Source organism: Abramis brama (genome assembly GCF_963993115.1).
Source record: "Abramis brama genome assembly, chromosome: 2".
Lineage (NCBI taxonomy): Eukaryota > Metazoa > Chordata > Actinopteri > Cypriniformes > Leuciscidae > Abramis > Abramis brama.
The window spans coordinates 511,228-532,409 of NC_139964.1; the positions used below are offsets into that span (position 1 = coordinate 511,228).

General features: G+C 45.1%; 1 protein-coding gene across 5 annotated transcripts in view; it reads left to right on the forward strand.

Annotated features, from left to right (window-relative positions):
* The first annotated feature begins 1,219 nt into the window (after positions 1 to 1,219).
* The window catches only part of LOC311077449 (integrin alpha-L-like), a 45,478-nt gene continuing 25,515 nt past the window's right edge, over positions 1,220 to 21,182 (forward strand). For 3 of the 5 annotated variants that reach the window (XM_084105953.1, XM_084105955.1, XM_084105957.1), the window contains exons 1-3: positions 1,220 to 1,380; positions 6,905 to 7,037; positions 7,165 to 7,259. In XM_084105953.1, coding sequence (XP_083962079.1) covers positions 1,347 to 1,380; positions 6,905 to 7,037; positions 7,165 to 7,259 — 262 coding nt within the window. In that variant the 5' untranslated portion in view covers positions 1,220 to 1,346. The remainder of the gene's footprint in view (positions 1,381 to 6,904; positions 7,038 to 7,164; positions 7,260 to 21,182) is intronic. The other 2 variants (XM_084105954.1, XM_084105956.1) reach the window with 2 other exon arrangements.

The window sequence follows — 21,182 nt, forward strand, 5'->3', positions numbered from 1 at the left end:
GGTTAATCAGAAAGCACTAACGAAGGGCAGGTCCAACCATGTCTAGGATTTTCAGAAATATAGGGGGATCAGTGAGCCAAATGGCATAGCCCGTCGGCTTATGATGTAATCGAACACCTCTTTTTTGTTTCTCGTAACGTTTTAGAAGTCTAACGTTAACAGACAGTGTGTGAGTGATGGGCTGTTTACACCTGGCCACTTAATGCGTTTTCTGTGATCGGATAGCCATCCGATCATGAAAAACCAGGTGTAAATGTCCTCCGAAACGCATTCAAGACGAATTTGAATCTGAATCCGATCGCAGCTGAGCATCTATTCATCAAGCCAACATGTAAACTAAGTGAATCAAAGTGAAAGTAAGTCGCAGACTCTTAACACAATCATCTTCATTAAAAGTAAAGAACTGAAATGATCTTACAAGGACTATTGCCGCTCTCTCTTATTGCGGTCTTTGATTTTGAAATTTTAGCTGATGATCAATAAAATGCAATCTGTTGCTTTCGGTGACGTGCACTCCACTAAATCTGCATATAGCGCGGGAATTGGAGATCGGATTTATATCCGTTTCGTAAAAACACATTTATGTGACCAGGTGTAAATGGAATCGTTTTGATAAATCAGATAGCTATCCGAACTGAGAAAACGCATGAAGTGGCCAGGTGTAAACATCCCCAAATGATGGAAAGACAAAAAAGAAAAGGGAAAGGTGGCGCTGAGAAGGTCAGACTCAAAAGGTGAAAGCAGCAAAATGCTCCAAAATAACGGACATGTTCCGGGCATCAACGAGCAAAGTGTCACAGCTAGGCACAGATGGGAAAGAGCACAGCTACCAGCCAGCCAAAAGCTTTCCGCCTCGCTCTACATTATCCTTTACATATATATATATATATATGTAAAAAAATATATATATTAGTAAATGGACGTGAACTTCCATAAACCAGTGATTAGTGTTCTGAGTTCAAACATTCCAACATGCGAAGTGAAGCATTCACGAGACGAAAGCGAGGCTTTGTTTTACATTGATCACGGTTAGATCATTCCCACCAAGACAACAAATATGGTATAAAATAAATGATTGATTTAATTGCTATTCGCTGACAGTAAAATGAGATCAAATCCTGCTCTGGCCTCAATGAGGGGATTCAGAATCAGCCAGAGAATCTGTAATGCTGATTATATTGGCCGTGTAATGAAAACAATCATAGATCACACACACACACACACACACACACACACACACACACACACACACACACAGAGCGCAGGAGTTCTGACTCTGATCCAAAAGGAGTGACTATGATGGAATAAAACAGGAATCTGCCACAGACCAGCTCAGAAACATCAGGATGGAGACGCACAGCTGGATTCTCTTCATATGGGGTGAGAGGTTTATTTATAACATATAGATCATCCGTAAAGTTAATAATGCTGCGGTTTTCTTGTAGTGTTTGTGTCGGTCTTCAGTCATTGTTTTCTAAAAGAGCCCGTTCTGTGAACCGACCGAGAAACTAACGGTATAAACACAGTGAGTGTATAACACTGATTTTACACTGATATAACCAGAGTAAAAACAAACAGTGTGCCTCTGTGATGCAGTTCAGTGTCCCGGGAGAGATTCAGCCGTACTGGCGGGTCTTATATAAACTCTTCTGCGGAGAGATATCGAAACTAAAACTAAAGCTTGTCTTGTACTCCAAATGTGTCAGAACGTTGTTCGTCTTAATACAATACACAATACAGAGCAACTACACGACATATGTCCCTTCTGCAAGATGTTCAGCAAAGATAACATTCATTTATCACTTTATTCTGAGACATTCGAGCATTGGTGGTCTGTCTTTTGGAGACGTAGAGACTTTTGCCCTCATCTAAACAGCAAGCACAAATCAAGTCAATCAGCCACATTTGAGGCATAAATATTATTAAAAGAAAAGCATTTAAACAGACATTTCAAATGATAATGATGGCAAATACATCAAAAGGATAGTAATGGGAAACACATCAACATGATAATAATGATTTCTTAAAATATGATGATGGCATTTGATTAAATGATAAAACACAAGCAAGAAATCTTTTTTTCCTTTTTCTGATTCATCAAGAGGATTTACTAATTGTAGAGTCAGCAAAAGTTGTCATGAGCAGTGTAATGTTTGATGCGGATGTCATAAGAAATATCAGTAGACTGGGAAGATTTTAAAAATGTATATTATATTAATGTTGTCACATTATTCAGGTAAAAAAAAAAGTTATTCTCTAGTTATTTATAGTTCTAGTTATTTACATGAAATATATTTCCCATCAGGTTAGTGTTAAGTTTTCAGCTGGGCATGAGGCTGAGCAAATACCATAATGTGTTCAGCTTAGTCAAAATAACAAAGAAAGAAAAGGATGCAGCAAGAAATTGTAGAACCCCCTCAAAGCGGTGGAGAGCATGGTCTCTGTGACGGAGAGGCAGAGACGGTCGGATCCATGTGCAGATATTTATTAAAGGTGATGACAAACTCAAAAGAAGACAGGGGCAATCCAGAATCGTAGTCAAACAAGCAGTAGTCAGAGGCAGGCAGCAAAGGTTCACAAACGAGTACAGAGTCCAAGTTCAAATACACGAGATAAAGACAAAATACTGAGTAGCAAGAGAAACAAACTGAGACAGAGGTTTGGTAAAACAAGACTTCACAAATCAGAACAGAACAGAACAGTCCAGATAAAGGGGAGCTGAGGGTGCACAGGTGAGACTGATGAAATCATAATGAGGTAATGAGGGAAATGCAGTCCTAGTATGCAGGAGAGAGGGACCTAGTGAGACCAGGAGGAGGCGCTGTCGTGCGTTCCGTGACAGTCTGTGCTAGCTGAGTTTATCTAATGCAACTTGTGTGATGCTGGGTTTTCTTCAATTAGCAGTTTTTTATTCTTAAGTGCTTTGCTCGAATCGCCATATGCAATAGTGTCGGTAAATGCAAAAAGACTGTTCGAATATGAACCGTGTCTGTGTGTGTGTGAATGAATGAACGGCACAGATGTTTACTTCAGCTGTAAACAACAGCGCGCACTTACAATAGTAAACGTTATTTTTACATTAACACATCTACTAGTTTAGCTTTGACCAAACTATATTGCTATACTGAGATGAGTAAAAATTGACTGAAATATGTTGAAATAAAATGTTTTTGTACAAGCAACGTATTAACCTGCTAATTAACATGTATATGCAAATATATCATAAAAACAATATGTTACAGACGAAATATGAATGTTTAGACAAGATTTCGTTGAGTTTTGGATAGATAATAAAGTTTGTACTGTAAAAAGACTACTGTCACGTCAAATAAGCTTTTGTTTGACAATTTCTGCTCATATGTTAAATATATAGTATGGAATGATTTGTTAAAAATAAAGTAGGTATATTGAATTATCAACTAAGATGTTATTATAGTGTTTATTCCAATATTCAAACTAATTAATCTTTAACTTTGAAATACGTATGATAAAATCGATGTATACTTTTTAAAAAGAAAGATTACACTTGAAATATTGTTAAAATTGTAATTGTTGTTGATTTTTATGTTAAAACTGTTTAATAAAATAGCAAAACATATATTTACAAGGTAGATGTAAGTAACATCTTAATAGGTCAATATAAACCTTCTCATTAAATTATTTATTATAGTTTTTTATTACTGACACATTTGGGGAGAGGAACTTTATGAAAATACAATATGAGAATGAACTGCATAGTTACTAGAAATGTTTACCTTGGAAATTATGCAATTTGCATGCATTCAAAATAAGTCCTCACACTCTTTACTTGTGGTACTCTCAGTGACACACATGAATGAAAAGCTCATTATGCGGCTCATTATGCAGCTCATTATGCGGGTCATTGTCTCCTCAGGTGTGAATCACAGCCACTCGCATATTGCCTTTCCAAACAAAATGTGTCTTACAAAGATTAAATCAATGTATTGTTTTATGTGAATGATTAGGCAGGATGATTTTCACATCATTTTGAAGAAAAAAACACTAGTCGACAACATCCATCAAAACATCAAAAGTCTTGTGGACACATATTTAGTATGTGTTTTGTGGCCTTATTTCAGAAACTTTCATTTTTATTTTTTTCAATAACCATGCATAAACATTATTCTCTCAAAAATACAAACATGTACATTCATGTTGCTCACATATTATGGTAGCCCTGTTTGTGCTAAATAGAGTGTAATTACACCTTTGCCATTAATATGTTTATAAGCAACTGAAAAAACACACACACATGTCAGGGCATGTCAGAACATCTCAAGGACCCCAAAAACACCTTAGACCCCAGAGGGTTAATCCCTCTCTTGGGAAGGCACATCCTCACGCCATGATGGATAATTGGAGGGAAGATGGGTTGGGGGTCAGGAGGTGGACAAGGAACTTTCAAGGCACACAAGATCCCAGAGCGACCCAGAAGATGGTCATGATGGTGGCGACCTACGGCGGTAGTGATGAGGGAGGAGCCAAGGTAGTCCCTTAAGCCAGAGTGACTGAGGCAACAGGAAGCAGCGTATCCTAACAGGCTGAAAGAGGCTATTTATGGCCAATCGGAAATGACGTGTCCCAATACTTAAAGGGAAATTGACGGCGGGAACCTCTAGCTTAATTTGCATAAGTGGGCAACATGGAAAAGAGAGCATTCGGTCACACATGGACATATTACAAGTAACAGAAATAAGAACAAATGTCAGAGCATGTTCGAACATCTCCAGGGCCCAGAAAACACCTCAGTTCCCAGAGGGTTAAGGCTGATCACAAAGAAAAGTGTGCTTTCTCCATTACAGAGGACCACTTTTTTAGGGCTGTGTGGGATTCGACGACGATGCAGGCACGTCTGTCTCCTGCTCGTAGCAGTTCAATCCTCACAGCCGTGAGCAAGATAAAGCTAGGCCAGTCACTCAGTTTGGAGACTCTTAGGTCTAATGTCAGCTGTGTCAAACGAGATACCTTTTGGCCTGCTGTACATGAGACCTTTGCAGTGGTGGCTTCAAGACCAAGGGGTTTCCCTGAGGGGCAACTCATTCCACATTATCAAAGTTATATGCAAGTGCTTCGTACTTTGGTTATGTGAAAGAAGCCTTGGTTCTTGTCCCAGGGTCCTGTACTGAGAGCTCCTTTTCATCGCCCAACACTTAAGACAGATGCTTCCCTCAGGGGTTGGGGAGCGATCATGGAAGGTCATTCAGCTCGGGGTCTGTGGAGGGGTCATCATCTCTCTTGGCACTTAACTGACTGGTGATGATGGCTCAGGCTCTACATCTCTGGGCACCAGATTCAGGGAGCAGACATCCTGTCGAGGCAGGGGCTGAGGTCCAGGGAATGGAGACTCCACCCAGAAGTGGTGGAGCTCATATGGAGGGAATATAGCAAGGCAGAAGTGCATCTATTTGAGTCTCAGTAAATAACACACTATCAACTCTGGTTCTCCCTGTCATATCCAGCCCCTTTGGGATAGATGGGTGCCCGTAGTGAAAATTGTTTATACATATTTTAAAAGCCTTCCTGAAATAAATTAGTATTCCTTTAATCAATAGTAATAGAAGTAATCAATAGTGAGACACTTATTTGTGTAAAAAGCACTAATGACTTGTTTAAGACTCAAAGTTGAGGACTTGCAACTTGACTTGGACTTGTCTATCTTGACTTGAGACTTGACTTGGACTTGAATGCAAATACTCTAGATTTACTTAGACACACACACACACACACACACACACACACACACACACACACACACACACACACACACACACACACACACACACAGGGATATTCCACAGACTTCTATTGTTTTCATTTCCATGCAGAAGCAAGCAGTTTCCGTTTCCGTTTCCTGTGAATGGGCGAGGCCATAGAAAACATACAAATATCTGTACAGAACAGTGTGTTAGAAGTGTAGTCAAACTATTTGCACTAAAAACCAGTGTGTTTATGATTAAATTAAAATAATATAATACCAAGTACCAGTTCAGCAAAACAGACAGCTAAAATAACTGGATACAACCTTCTGCATTTTTACAATCATTTCTTTTCAAATCAAGTTTTTACAAATGAGGATGCCCTTAAACTGAGGTTTTGTCAGGTTTAGCTCAAATGTGTCATAAAAATAATATCAAGTAGGTACACACACACACACACACACACGCACACACACACACACACACACACACACACACACACACACACACACACAAACACACACACACAGACACACACACACACACACACACACACACACACACACACACACACTGACAGATTTTCCAGAATAAGGCTGGTTTATGCTGGTGAAGCTGCTCATCTGCTCATGAACTGCAGCAGAACACACTCAAACCAGTGCAGATGATTGAGGTCTTCAGGGGAAACCAGCTCTGGAGTCTCTGTGACTGTGCCACTTCAGGTCCGGACAGATGGAAGAGAAGTGGCACAAACACAGAGACTCCAGAGCTTGTGTTTCTGAGGAGGTTAATCGAGCCACAGGTGCTGCTGATGCTCAGATACTAAACCAGAGAGTATTACTGATGCTCTGCTGGCCATCCTTCAAGAACTGGATAGATCCGGAGTGAGAAAAGGGCTCAGAAAATCTCTCGCATGTCTAGGTCCCTTCCTCTTTAAACTGTTGCAATAGAAACTATGTGCAATACCAAACTATTTATAGTTATATTTATGTAACAATGCGCTAGTCCTTCTTAGTCCATTCCTTGCATACTGTATGTAAATACATATTTGTCTATTGTGGTTATATACATATCATATTTAGCATCTTATGGAATGACAGACAGACAGGAAGAGAAACTTTAGCTTTTAACTTTTTAAGTGAATCTTTAAGAAACAGTCTCACAAGCGTCTCCTGATGTCTCAACAGTCTCTCTCGCTTCTCCAGCGTCTCTTTCAGAGGCCTTCAATATCGACACTGAACATCCCCTGAGATTTAACGGCACAGCAGAAGATTTCTTTGGTTACAGCGTTTATCAGTCAGAGTTTGAAAACAGGAAACAGTGAGTGAAACACACACACACACACACACACACACACACACACACACACACACACACACACTGGTTGCTAGGATGTTCTACATGTGTTTTCTGAGGATCTGATTGATTGTGAGGGTGTTTTTGGCAGGATCATCGTTGGAGCCCCATTAAAAGGAAACTCAACGGGTGAAATGTACAGTTGTACAGTAGATCTGCAGTCCTGCACACCACTGCTCTGGACAGGTATCACCGTCACACACACTATCTGTCATGATCACCACCGTCACACACACTATCTGTCATGACCACCGTCACACACACTATCTGTCATGATCACCGTCACACACACTATCTGTCATGACCACTGTCACACACACTATCTGTCATGATCACCACCGTCACACACACTATCTGTCATGATCACCGTCACACACACTATCTGTCATGACCACCGTCACACACACTATCTGTCATGATCACCGTCACACACACTATCTGTCATGACCACTGTCACACACACTATCTGTCATGACCACCATCACACACACTATCTGTCATGATCACCGTCACACACACTATCTGTCATGACCACTGTCACACACACTATCTGTCATGACCACCGTCACACACACTATCTGTCACGATCACCACCGTCACACACACTATCTGTCATGACCACTGTCACACACACTATCTGTCATGACCACCGTCACACACACTATCTGTCATGATCACCGTCACACACACTATCTGTCATGACCACTGTCACACACACTATCTGTCATGACCACCATCACACACACTATCTGTCATGATCACCGTCACACACACTATCTGTCATGACCACTGTCACACACACTATCTGTCATGACCACCGTCATACACACTATCTGTCATGACCACCGTCACACACACTATCTGTCATGATCACCGTCACACACACTATCTGTCATGACCACTGTCACACACACTATCTGTCATGATCATCGTCAAACACACTATCTGTCATGATCACCGTCACACACACTATCTGTCATGACCACTGTCACACACACTATCTGTCATGATCACCGTCACACACACTATCTGTCATGACCACTGTCACACACACTATCTGTTATGATCACCGTCACACACACTATCTGTCATGACCACTGTCACACACACTATCTGTCATGATCACCGTCACACACACTATCTGTCATGACCACCGTCACACACACTATCTGTCATGATCACCGTCACACACACTATCTGTCATGATCACCGTCACACACACTATCTGTCATGATCACCGTCACACACACTATCTGTCATGATCACCGTCACACACACTATCTGTCATGATCACTGTCACACACACTATCTGTCATGATCACCGTCACACACACTATCTGTTATGATCACCGTCACACACACTATCTGTCATGATCACCGTCAAATTGGCGTGCGTGATTTGCATTACACACTCCGCTCCCGCGGCACGGGTATAAATACAGAAGTGGATGCACACACTAGTTGCTTTTTGCTTCGGAGCCCAAGAGTATTGTTGTATACAACAAGCGAATGTGTCTGTGTTTTTCTAGGAAGACTGTCCCAGTGCTGGTGATTTCTACAGCACAAGTGCAGCGGTGGTCGTGAGCTTTTGAGCTCTCAACTGCTGTTTTAACAGCATCAAATTTCTGTGTTTGTTGACTGTGGGTTGGAGGGCGGAAAAGTGAGTGCTTCACTGTTTCAGTTCACTGTTCAGTGTTGCCGCGGTCATTCCCCTGTGTGCTCCGGCACTGGTGATGGGTCCCATTTCCTGTAAGAGCAACATGGGTGCGTTTGCGTCTTTTTCTAGATGCTATTCCACCCGTGCGTTTCTGGATGTGATCGTTCCGTGTCCCCCCAAATGGATGGTCACAATGGTTGTATCAAGTGTTTGTAGAATGTACATGTATTAATGTATGTGTGTATATATGCAGCACGCTGAAGCAACTTTTGTGGATAGTTTGTGTTCTCATTGCGAGGATATGACTATCGCGGTGTTGAGATCGAGACTCGCCTTCATGTGTGAAGCTGGAGTCCCCATTACCACGCCCCGCTACAGCGCCGCGTGGGATGGTGATCAGAGGATCATAGTGAGGCTTCCCCGCCTGGTAACCAATCCCTGTGGGCCCCTCACTCCTCTATCACATCAAAGCTGGTGGAGCCCCCCGTTGAGTGGGCTGGTCCCTCTGTAATGGACCGACCAGCCGTTTCATTCGGAGCCTCTCCAGGGGACAGGATGCCGATTGCAGCATCGGTGAGCTAACCTATGGAAATGATGACTTGGCTGCGTTATCTCCCTCTGGGAGTGTAACGTTGCCTGAGCCAGATCCAGAAACGTCAGCTATGCTGAATCAGGCCGCCGAGGCTGTCGGGCTTGAGTGGAATCCTCCACCGTCTCGGTTGGATGATTCATATCTCGGGACGGGCCACACTGGTTCTCAGCTCGCCGCCCCAGTGCCTTTCCTTCCCGACGTGCATGGAGAGCTTACCAGGCTGTAGGCGGCACCTTTCTCTGTCAGAAACTGCCTGAATAAGCTTTTCCCCCCTCACTACCCTTGACGGAGGAGCGGTGAAGGGTTGCGAGGCTGTCCCTCCAATAGAGTGGTCTGTGCACCTGTGTCCGGTGGCCGCTGCTTTTTGGATGCGGCCCCTCGTCTCCCCCCTAAAGCCGGTGAGTTCTCGTCCGTTCTGACGGGCAGAGCTTACAAGGTCTGTGGGCAAGCCGCCTCCTCTTGCGTGCCATGGTGCTGCTACAGGTCTGTCAGGCCTGGGCACTCATGGACATGTACAAGGGTAGCCCAGACTGTGCGCTCATAGGTGGGCTCCGTACCGAATTCGACCTCACCCTCTGGGGCACGAGTGTCGTGGTGTGCGTGATCGGTATGGTGATGCCCATGTTAGTGGTCCAGAAGCGCCATCGTTGGCTCAGCCTGGTTGTATGGCGGACAAGGTTCGGTTCCTGGTCTCCTCAATTTCCCAGGTTGGGCTGGTCGGCGATGGGGCGGAGAACTGCGCCCAGCAGTTTTCTGCCACCCAATCGCAGGCGGAGGCCATCGGGCACATCCTGCCCCAGCGGTCCGCTGCTGCCACCCTTCCGCCGGTGGCAGTTTCTTCACCTGCTCGTCGCCGAGGGTGTTTCCCTGCCGCCGCTCCGCTGGGCCTCCATAACAGCCTCCAGCCAGGCCTCAGCATAGAGCCGGCCGCAGTAGGATGCCCAGCCCGCTCTAGGCGCTGCCAAGCCAGGCAGCAAGCAACAGCGAAAGCGTTCCTGAGTGGGCCGCTCAGGGATGGAGGAAGGTGCTTTGGAGTTGGTCATCCACTCCCTCCCCCCGGATGAGAGCCGGGTGGAGTCTTTGTTTGTGTGTGTGTTTGTTCCACCGCCTTCTCACACGTCCCCTGCCACCTAGTGGAGTCAGGTAAGTGTTGCACTGCACACTCAGATCCCGCTTAGGGCCGCCTGCGGGCCTCTTGAGCGGTATCCCTGTCCTCCATTTTCACCTAGGTGTTGAGCAGAGCTCCTGTCCTGTGCGTGTACGCCGCAGTCCTACTAGCGAAGGACGCGAGTTAGCCGTTCCCTCCAGCCGATATGAAGTATGGCTTCCAAGAGCCCGTACTTCATTATACCCTTAACCCTCTGGGGTCTGAGCTGTTTTCTGGGCCCTGGAGGTGTTCTGACATGCTCTGACATTTGTGCTTATTTCTGTTACTTGTGACATTTTCATGGCTAAAGTCTAATTACACTGTATTCAAGCACAAACTCTGCTACAATAATATATCAGCAGCATTTGTGTAAAAGTTTGTTGTTTTGAGATAATGACATTTATGCGTGGTTTGTGAAAATACAAAAAAAAATTCTCACTGAAATAAGGTCATGAAACCCATACTGATTATTTCTTCAGTAGACTTTTGAAAATTGTATCACGTAGCCTAGAATATTTGCTCTAAAACGATGTGAAAATCACCCTGACTGCTCATTCAGATAAGACAATATATTGATTTAAAAATTTTACGACGTGTTTTGTGTGAAAAAGCTCATTAATATGTAAGCTTTTCACACCTGAGAAAGACAAAGACCCTTCCCTAACGGCCCTATTAGGAGCTATCAGGCCCTATCATTCTGAGCAACCTTGCACAAAGAATGAAGAGGTTTAAAAAAGAATGGCTTTTAGATTTTTTGGATTTATTTACAACACAACATAATCCAAAGATACACAACAAATGACAAAAAAGCACTCATTGAAAACATTGATCCAAAGACAGAGACCTTTGTGCCATTCCTAAAAACATTGTACATACCTTTCATTTCCAAGGTGTTTGATTTTCACTTTACCATGTTCATGTACAGAGACTCATGTGAATGTTGAAGTAAGCAGGACTCAGCATCTGGGCCCTGAAAGAAAAAAAAAGTGAACATACTGATATTAAGAGAAAGGCCTGCACGATTTCGGGAATAAATTTTAGATTTTTCTGGTTAAAATTGCTTTTTAAAATTCACAGAATACACACACACACACACACACACACACACACACACACACACACACACACACACACACACACATAAATGTTTCCAACAATATATAATGAACACCAGGTTTGTTGTGCCTTGTAGGCATAGGCTATGCGCAGTGCTGCATAAAATAATAATAACAATAACCTATAGCAGCCTATAAATCTTCCAAAATATTTCAGTAACAACTAAGCTAGAGAAAAATATATTGATTATCATGTTTCAAACGCGATCGCGCTCAAATATAAAACATTATGGTTACCATATACATATCTACATTTGAGCAGATATCCACAAACACAGTAACAGTAAACACGGGTCTAAATATTATAATATTCACCATATATCTAGCAACAGTTCAACTGCAATGTGAAATTTATGCAACAATAACAAACTAATATGTAAGAATTTCTTACCTTAAATCTTTCTTGTCTTCAAATCGCGTTCTTCTTCTTCTGAGGTAAATCCAATGTAAGCTCATGGCGCGTCTTTCAAACTCGACGAAAAGCAGAGACTTGTGAAGTGTTTTGGTGCTTTGTTTTTGAGGTAATGAGCACGATCGCGTTCCATGTGGAGATTTGCATGTGAATATCTTTTGCGTGAGTGGGCGTGTTCAAATTAAAAATAATTAGGAAGCGTTTGAGAAGCTGGACATCTTGTTGGTTTTATACAAATTACTTAAACAGAGAATATTTGTTTTCAGTTTGAATCCGATCATTTAAAAGTACACACTTAAATGTTTATAAAGGTGTATGGCTCATAAATGTGTGACAAGTATTCGCTGAGTTTTGTTTCAGTTTATAGACGTGCTCAAGAAAAAAAAGTTCACCGCGATGGAGAGGCAGAACGCACACCCTGTTTATTTTCTTTATTTTACAAAAGCACAATGTTTTGATTTGATTGTAAGTGGACACATACACAAGTAAAAATATCACAGATTCTTTTTTTATATTTCTTTTTTCTGTATGACCATAAATGATGGAGTAATTTAAGTTAATAGTGCTACAATGTGAAGAAAATCCAGCAAAACGCGCCAGCGCATTTGCCGACCTCAGAGGGTTAATGTGTGGTGGGTTACGAAGTAAATGGTCCTACCCTTCGAGTGCTCCATAGCCAGTTGGGTCTTCAGGTCAACTGGGAAAGAGTATCTCGCCCAAGGGACAAGAATCTCTTTTCTAGTGTGGAGGTGGTCTCTGTCTAGCGCATCTCTCAGATAGAGGTGTGTCAGCTCAGTACTATTAAAGAAGTGAGAAAGGGTCCCACTGAAACTTTCAGAGGCTCCTGGGGCATATGGTGGACGCAGCCACATGGCTTCCTCCATATGAAGACCGCTTCAGCACTGGCTTCACGGCCGTGTCCCGAGGTGGCCGTGGCAGAGCGACACACTCCGTTGTGGTGAACACCCTGGCCTGTCGCCAAACCCTCAGCCCATAAATAGACCCTTTGTTTCCCCAGGCCAATGGCTCCTGGAACAAGTGTCCACTAATGTCGGCTGAGGGGCCACATATAAAGGGCATGCAGTAACAGAGGTCTGGGCGCCCTCTGACTGCACTGGCATTCATTGCTTCGAGTTGCTTACAGTTTCCTCGCTTCGAGACATCGCTGCTCAGCGAGCATGTACTGTTCTGACAACATTGCGACCGTTGAGCTGCGCTCCCCTCGCATGTTGCAACTCGCCCGCCACCTCCTTCTTGGAGTCAGAAGCTTCTAAGGTTGCTTCATTCCACTTATTTCTGCTGGTTTGCTCAATTGTGCCGCTGACAAGCCTCATGACAGCCTCTGGTTCAGATACAGTGGAGACTCCGTCCCCAGCTGGCCAGCTGTTTGGGACCACTTCGGGGCAAAACGGCCACGTCTGTTGCCCCTCCGGACTCGTCCCTCCGCCAGTTGTTTCTTCTCCCGTCTGAGCGTATATCCCTCAACACAGAAAGAACTCTGGCCACAGCTGGCCCTGGGGTCCCTGCAGAAATGTGTTCCCCAGTGAGCCTTCTTGCACTACGGTGCTAAAATCAGGAAGAGATGGAGCAGGTCTTGCTAGTTGCCCCTCATTGCCCCAACTGACCTCTCCTCTCGACAGCCTTCCTGACTCCTTCCTCTGAGTACATTCTCAAGGATGGGGCATGACGGCACCCACGTCTAGACCTGGGAGAGTTCCAGGTCTGGTTCTACAAAGAACGGGATGCGGAGGTTCTGGTTACTACCGCAAGTTTCAAGTTTCAAGTCTGAATTTATTTATATAGCACATTTAAGAACAGCAAACAAGGCTGACTAAAGTGGTGAACAATACACAAGATAAAGAACAAGGACAAACCACACATTCATGACAAAAACTCACAATAAATTAAAAGCTAAAGAAAAAAATAGGTTTTAAGAGAAGATTTAAAAGCAGTTAAAGACTGAGCTGCTCTGATGTAAACCGGAAGGCTGTTACACTGCCTAGGGCCGGCAATAGCAAAGAATCTGTCTCCTCTATTCTTTAACCGTGATCTGGGGACTGACAAAAGACTCTTATCACCAGACCTCAGGTTTCGTGTGGGATTGTGCGGACAGAGTAGCTAGGACAAATAGCTCTGTGGCTCAGGATAGCTCAGGATTTCAAAACAAGGAGAAGAATTTTAAACTCAATTCTAAAATGCACAGGTAGCCAATGCAGCGATTTTAAGATAGGAGAAACATGATCAAATTTACGTTTTATTTTGAGGAACTTTGCAGCAGCATTCTGTACTAATTGGAGACAAGCAATAGAGTATTTGGAGATGCCATTGTAGCGAGAGTTGCAATAATCCAACCGCAAGGTAATGAGCGCATGGACAGCAATCTCTAAGGTTTTCTCAGAAAGAGAGGATTTGATCTTAGAGAGAAGACGTAGCTGGAAAAAACAAGAACTAATCACCACATTTATTTGTTTATCAAATTTGAGGTTCTGATCCCAGAAAACACCTAAGTTCTTAATGCATGATGAAGTAGAAGGAAATGATGTGAACAAAGTAAATGAGATCATTGCAAATGGAATTGTGATTAATGATTCTTACACACCAGTAATGCCTTTGATGCAACCGGTGAAAAAGATCTTGTTGTCAAATGTTCCACCTTTAATAAAAGATGAAGTGATTCAGAGAGAATTGGCCAGACATGGAAAAATGGTTTCACAGTTTAAAAAAAATTGCCTTAAATTGTAAATCGACACAGTTAAAACATGTCGATTCTTTCCGAAGACAAGTGTACATGATTTTAAACAGTGAGAGTGTGGAGTTAAATCTTGCAATAAAGTTTAGGCTTGATGAGTTTGATTACGTGATTTACGGCACATCGGAAACAATTAAATGTTTCAAGTGTGGACCAGAGAATGTAGAACACGAAGCAACAATAAGTGATATTGAAAGAGAGGGACAGAAAGATAAGGAGGAAAATGAAAATCAGTTTGGTTATTTTTGGAAAAATTTTAAGGATAGGAAGTAATTGTTTGATTCTCTACAGCAATGGTGGGATAATGCAAAAATAGAAATACAGCAACTGTCACGGGAATTCAAAAGGTGAAGCGAGGATTCAAGTGCAGAAAAGGAATTTTAATGAATAACAAACAAAACAGACTAAAAACCAAAACTCCCTCGTGGGGGAAAAACAAGGCAGGCAAACACTCAAAACATAACACAGGGGGAAACAGAGACAACGATCCACACAGACTGCAAACAAGAGGGAACTAATAAAGGGAAACTAATCAGGGGGAACAGGTGGGAGAACTCAAACAATAATCAGATAACAAGTAGGGCGGGGCTAACAATAACACAAGCACATGGCTCAACATAACAGACACCCAAGTGCAGAACAAGACAGGACAGACATGTGACATAACCCCCTCCTTAAGGAGTGGCTTCCAGACACTCCACTAGAACGGGGGGGACAGACCAGGGCGGGACGGGAGGGACAGGCCAGGGCGGGACTGGAGGAACAGACCAGGGCGGGACTGGAGGAGCAGACCAGGGCGGGACTGGAGGAACAGACCAGGGCGGGACGAGAGGAACAGAACAGGGCGGGACGGAAGAGACAAACCAGGGCGGGACGGGAGAAACAAACTGTCGGGCGGCCAGGGTGGAGCAGATTGTCCATCGGGCGGCCAGGGCGGAGACTTTCCCTCGGGCGGCCAGTGCGGAGACTTTCCCTCGGGCGGCCAGGGCGGAGACCTTCCCTCGAGCGGCCAGGGCGGAGACTTTCCCTCGGGCGGCCAGGGCGGAGACTTTCCCTCGGGCGGCCAGGGCGGAGACTTTCCCTCGGGCGGCCAGGGCGGAGACTTTCCCTCGGGCGGCCAGGGCGGAGAAGACCCCTCGGGCGGCCACGGTGGTGAAGACCCCTCGGGCGGCCAGGGCGGAGAAGACCCCTCGGGCGGCCAGGGCGGAGAAGACCCCTCGGGCGGCCAGGGCGGAGAAGACCCCTCGGGCGGCCATGGCGCAGGAACTGGAACAAACACCACCGGCTCAGGCACTGGGACTGGCACCACCGGCTCAGGCCCTGGAACTGGCACCACCGGCTCAGGCACTGGAACTGGCACCACCGGCTCAGGCACTGGAACTAGTCCCACCGGCTCAGACTCAGACACCACCGGCCCAGGAACAGACATAGGCACAGGAACAGACACAAGAACAGGCACAGGAACAGACACAGGCACAGGAACAGACACAGGCACAGACACTGGAACAGACACTGGAACAGACACTGGAACAGACACTGGAACAGACACTGGAACAGACACTGGAACAGACACTGGAACAGACACTGGCTCCTGTTCAGGAACAGACACTGGCTCCGGCTCAGGAACAGACACTGGCTCCGGCTCAGGAACAGACACTGGCTCCGGCTCAGGAACAGACACTGGCTCCGGCTCAGGAACAGACACTGGCTCCGGCTCAGGAACAGACACTGGCTCCGGCTCAGGGACAGACACGGGCTCCGGCTCAGGGACAGACACGGGCTCCGGCTCAGGGACAGACACGGGCTCCGGCTCAGGAACAGACACGGGCTCCGGCTCAGGAACAGGAACAGACATCACCGGCTCAGGAACAGACACCACCGGCTCAGGAACAGACACCACCGGCTCAAGTGTGTGTGTAGCCCACACACACCACATGGCTGTGGCCATAATGGCCAGTGTCGCGGTCACTGAGGGCTCAGACTCAGGAACAGACACGGGCTCCGACTCAGGGACAGACACGGGCTCCGGCTCAGGGACATACACTGGCTCTGGCTCAGGAATAGGAACAGACATCACCGGCTCAGGAACAGACACCACCGGCTCAGGAACAGACACCACCGGCTCAGGAACAGACGCCACCGGCTCAGGAACAGACGCCACCGGCTCAAGCGTGTGTGTAGCCCACACACACCACATGGCTGTGGCTATAATGGCCAGTGTCGCGGTCACTGAGGGCTCAGGCTCAGGAACAGACACCACCGGCCCAGACACAGGCTCGACGGCGGCCATCTTGTCCGAAGACCCAGTCTTGGTAGTGACCTTCTTGTCCGAAGACACAGGCTTGACAGGCGTAACGTGAACAGGTTCAGTGGTGGCCATCTTGTCCGAAGACACAGGCTCAGCAGACGTGACGGGAACACTCTCGGCGGCGACCATCTTGTCCGAAGACACAGGCTCAACAGGCGTAACGTGAACAGGATCAGTGGTGGCCATCTTGTCCGAAGACACAGGTTTGGCAGACGTGACGGGAACACTCTCGGCGGCGGCCATCTTGTCCGAAGACACAGGCTCGACAGGCGTAACGTGAACAGGTTCAGCGGTGGCCATCTTGTCCGAAGACACAGGCTCAGCAGATGTGATGGGAACACCCTCGGCGGCGGCCATCCTGTCCGAAGACACAGGCTCGGCAGACTTGACATGAACAGTCTCTGACTGGGCAGACGTGACGTGAACAGTCTCTGGCTGGGCAGACGTGACGTGAACAGTCTCTGGCTGGGCAGACGTGACGTGAACAGTCTCTGGCTCGGCAGACTTGACATGAACAGTCTCTGACTGGGCAGACGTGACGTGAACAGTCTCTGGCTGGGCAGACGTGACGTGAACAGTCTCTGGCTGGGCAGACGTGACGTGAACAGTCTCTGGCTGGGCAGACGTGACGTGAACAGTCTCTGGCTGGGCAGACGTGACGTGAACAGTCTCTGGCTCCTCCGCAACGGAATCCTCCGGGACATTGGGGAGGCCGGAGGTCTTCCTCCTCCTCCGCCGTCTTCGATGGTGAGGTGCAGGTTCTGGTCTGGACGGAATTAATGGTGGATGGATCTCTGGACTGGGCAGAGGCGATGCATTCTCTGGGCTGGGCAGCGGCGATGCATTCTCTGGGCTGGGCAGCGGCGATGCATTCTCTGGGCTGGGCAGCGGCGATGCATTCTCTGGGCTGGGCAGCGGCGATGCATTCTCTGGGCTGGGCAGCGGCGATGCATTCTCTGGGCTGGGCAGCGGCGATGCATTCTCTGGGCTGGGCAGCGGCGATGCATTCTCTGGGCTGGGCAGCGGCGATGCATTCTCTGGGCTGGGCAGCGGGGCTGCAGGCGGGTCCGATGTATCCCACCGAGCACGATAGTGGAGAAACTTAGTGAACCTCGGAAAGTCTAAAATCTCCAGCCCCTTCATCTCCCATCGAGGCAAGGGATCGTCCAAACAAACATTAAATAAGTCCTTAAGGACTATATCCCCAAGCCCGAGTCCCTCTGCTGCCGCGCTGAATCTCAGGGCGAAATCCTTCACCCTGGTCCCCTGCTGTCGGAGAGAAACCAAGTTGCTGAGTCTCATGATTCGCTCCAGGTGAGGGCAGGAATCCTTCTGCTGAATCCTCATTCTGGTGGATCGTTCTGTCACGAGAATTCAAAAGGTGAAGCGAGGATTCAAGTGCAGAAAAGGAATTTTAATGAATAACAAACAAAACAGACTAAAAACCAAAACTCCCTCGTGGGGGAAAAACAAGGCAGGCAAACACTCAAAACATAACACAGGGGGAAACAGAGACAACGATCCACACAGACTGCAAACAAGAGGGAACTAATAAAGGGAAACTAATCAGGGGGAACAGGTGGGAGAACTCAAACAATAATCAGATAACAAGTAGGGCGGGGCTAACAATAACACAAGCACATGGCTCAACATAACAGACACCCAAGTGCAGAACAAGACAGGACAGACATGTGACACAACTGTGCCGTATGTATACTTTCAATGCTTTTAGAGACATTTCCTGATCACTAGAAGATCTAGAGAGAGAAATTGTAGAAATACAAAACTTAATAGAATTTGCTAGAGACAGAGCATGTATTAAAGTTCTCAAAAATAAAAAGAAAGTTTTGGATGATTAGTTGGGTGTTAAAGCTCAGGGTGCTCTGGTACGCTCACGCTTTCAAAGTGTAGCGCAGATGGATGGCCCAACCAAGTTCTTTTTTGGACTTGAAACAAAATGGACATATGCATTCTTTGACATCTGAATCTGGCATGGAAATTATAAATCCTAAGGAAATAAGGAAAAGAGTGGTTGATTTTTATTCAGAGCTGTATAAGAGTGAACACGTAGAGATGAAAGATATAGCCAGTGAGTTTTATATGGGTCTACCTAAAGTTCCAGATGGAGCTAATGTTGAATTGGAGAAACCTTTCATGAAAGGTGAATTGTATGATGCCCTAAAGAGTATGGAGTGCGGGAAAGCTCCATCGACAGTATTCCTATAGAGTTTTATAGATCCCTCTGGGCAGTACTCGGGGAGGATCTTCAAGAAGTGCTTAATGACAGCTTGACCAGAGGGTTGCTGCCTACAAGCTGCCGGAGAGCAGTGATCACCCTTCTGCCGAAGAAAGGGGACCTCAGAAACATCAAGAACTGGCGACCTGTGTCACTCTTATGCTCTGATATGAAGATCTTATCCAAAGCCTTAGTGATTAGATTAAGAGATGTGATTGGTGGGGTCATCCATGTAGACCAGACATACTGTGTACCCAATCGGTCTATTTTTGACAATATTCATTTGATTAGAGACATTTTGGACATCTCTGGATCATTGGGGTTAAACTTTGGTCTTATTTCCTTAGACCAAGAAAAAGCTTCTGACTGGGTTGAGCATAACTACCTCTGGCAGACTCAAGGAGAGTTTGGTTTCAGTCCAGGTTTTATCAAAATTATTGGGGCGTTATATGTAAACATTGAGAGTGTACTTAAAATCAATGGAGGGTTGAGTGCTCCTTTTAGGATCACAAGAGGTATAAGGCAAGGGTGTGCTGTATGCTTTAGCTATTGAACCACTGTTATTAAGAATTAGAACAAGTATTGATGGTTGGAGTATACCGCAATCTGAGTGTAAAATCAAGTTATCGGTGTATGCTGACGACATTATTGTCATGATAAAAAATCAAGAAGAAGTAGACACGCTACATGTAATAATCAATGATTTTGGAAAAATGTCTTCAGCTAAGGTAAACTGGATAAAGATTGAAGCCATAGTATGTGGAAAGTGTGAAGGTAGGTGCCTTCCTAAACTACCGGCTGGACTTGAGTGGAAGAAAATTGGTTTTAAATATTTAGGTGTATATCTTGGGGATGATTCAATGATGCAGAAAAACTGGGAAGGGGTTTTGGAGAAAACTAAAGGACGACTAGAAAAATGGAGATGGCTGTGGCCAAAAATGTCGTTCAGAGGACGTGTCACAGTCATCAATAATTTGGTGGCTTCGACTTTCTGGCATCGCTTGGCATGTCCTGAGCCGCCAGGTGGACTTCTTGCAAAGCTGCAGGCCATTCGCTTACAAAGACTTTTAGCAGGTCCTGAAGATCTTGTCTGGTGAAACATTGCTAATTGTATTTTAAGACAAGCTAGAGGTTTGGGATTGGACTCTACTTTGTTTTTAATGGACTCTAGCAAGATTCAAATGAATGGACTGACCTATTTTTTTAAAGGGATCTTTAGAGTATGGAGCCTTCTCTTTAAAAGGAGAAGAGGGGTTTCTGAGTCTTTGCATTGGTTACTAAAAGAACCGACTGTGTTTGGAGCTAGATTTGATGTATCAAGTGAAATTGCAAGGTTTTGATGTCATGTGTACATCAAGAAAAGTTCAACTTTATCATCTAATAGTTGCTGGGGGTTCTGAGTTAAATAACTCACAAGGGGTAGCCTCTTGTTTAAGTTTAAAATCTGAAAGGTTAGCAGGGAAACTGCTGGATGTTTTAAAACAGAAACTGACAGTAGAAGAAAAGTCTCTCCTTTTGAGTTACGGTGAAGGAAAGGTGTTTCCGAATAAGAAGATCCTTTTCCAGAGTTATACATTACTCCTGATCTTAAAGGAGCTAACGGGGAGATGTTGGAGAACATAGAAGACTGTTAATTCTTTTGTGAGTGTAATTAACCCAAATGTATGTAATGTGTGTCCTTTTTGTGAAAAAAGGGAGAGAATTTTTCATTGTTTTATGGAGTGTACAAGATTGGGTTATTTTTTTAAAACCTTTTTAAATTGTTGTTTAGCAGTTTAAAATGAAGTTTTTTCGGTTCAGAGTTTTATTCTTGGCTATCGCAGCAAATATGCAGAAAAAAACTGAATAAAATGTCAACTATTAAACTTCATTATAGGTGAAGCAAAAATGGCA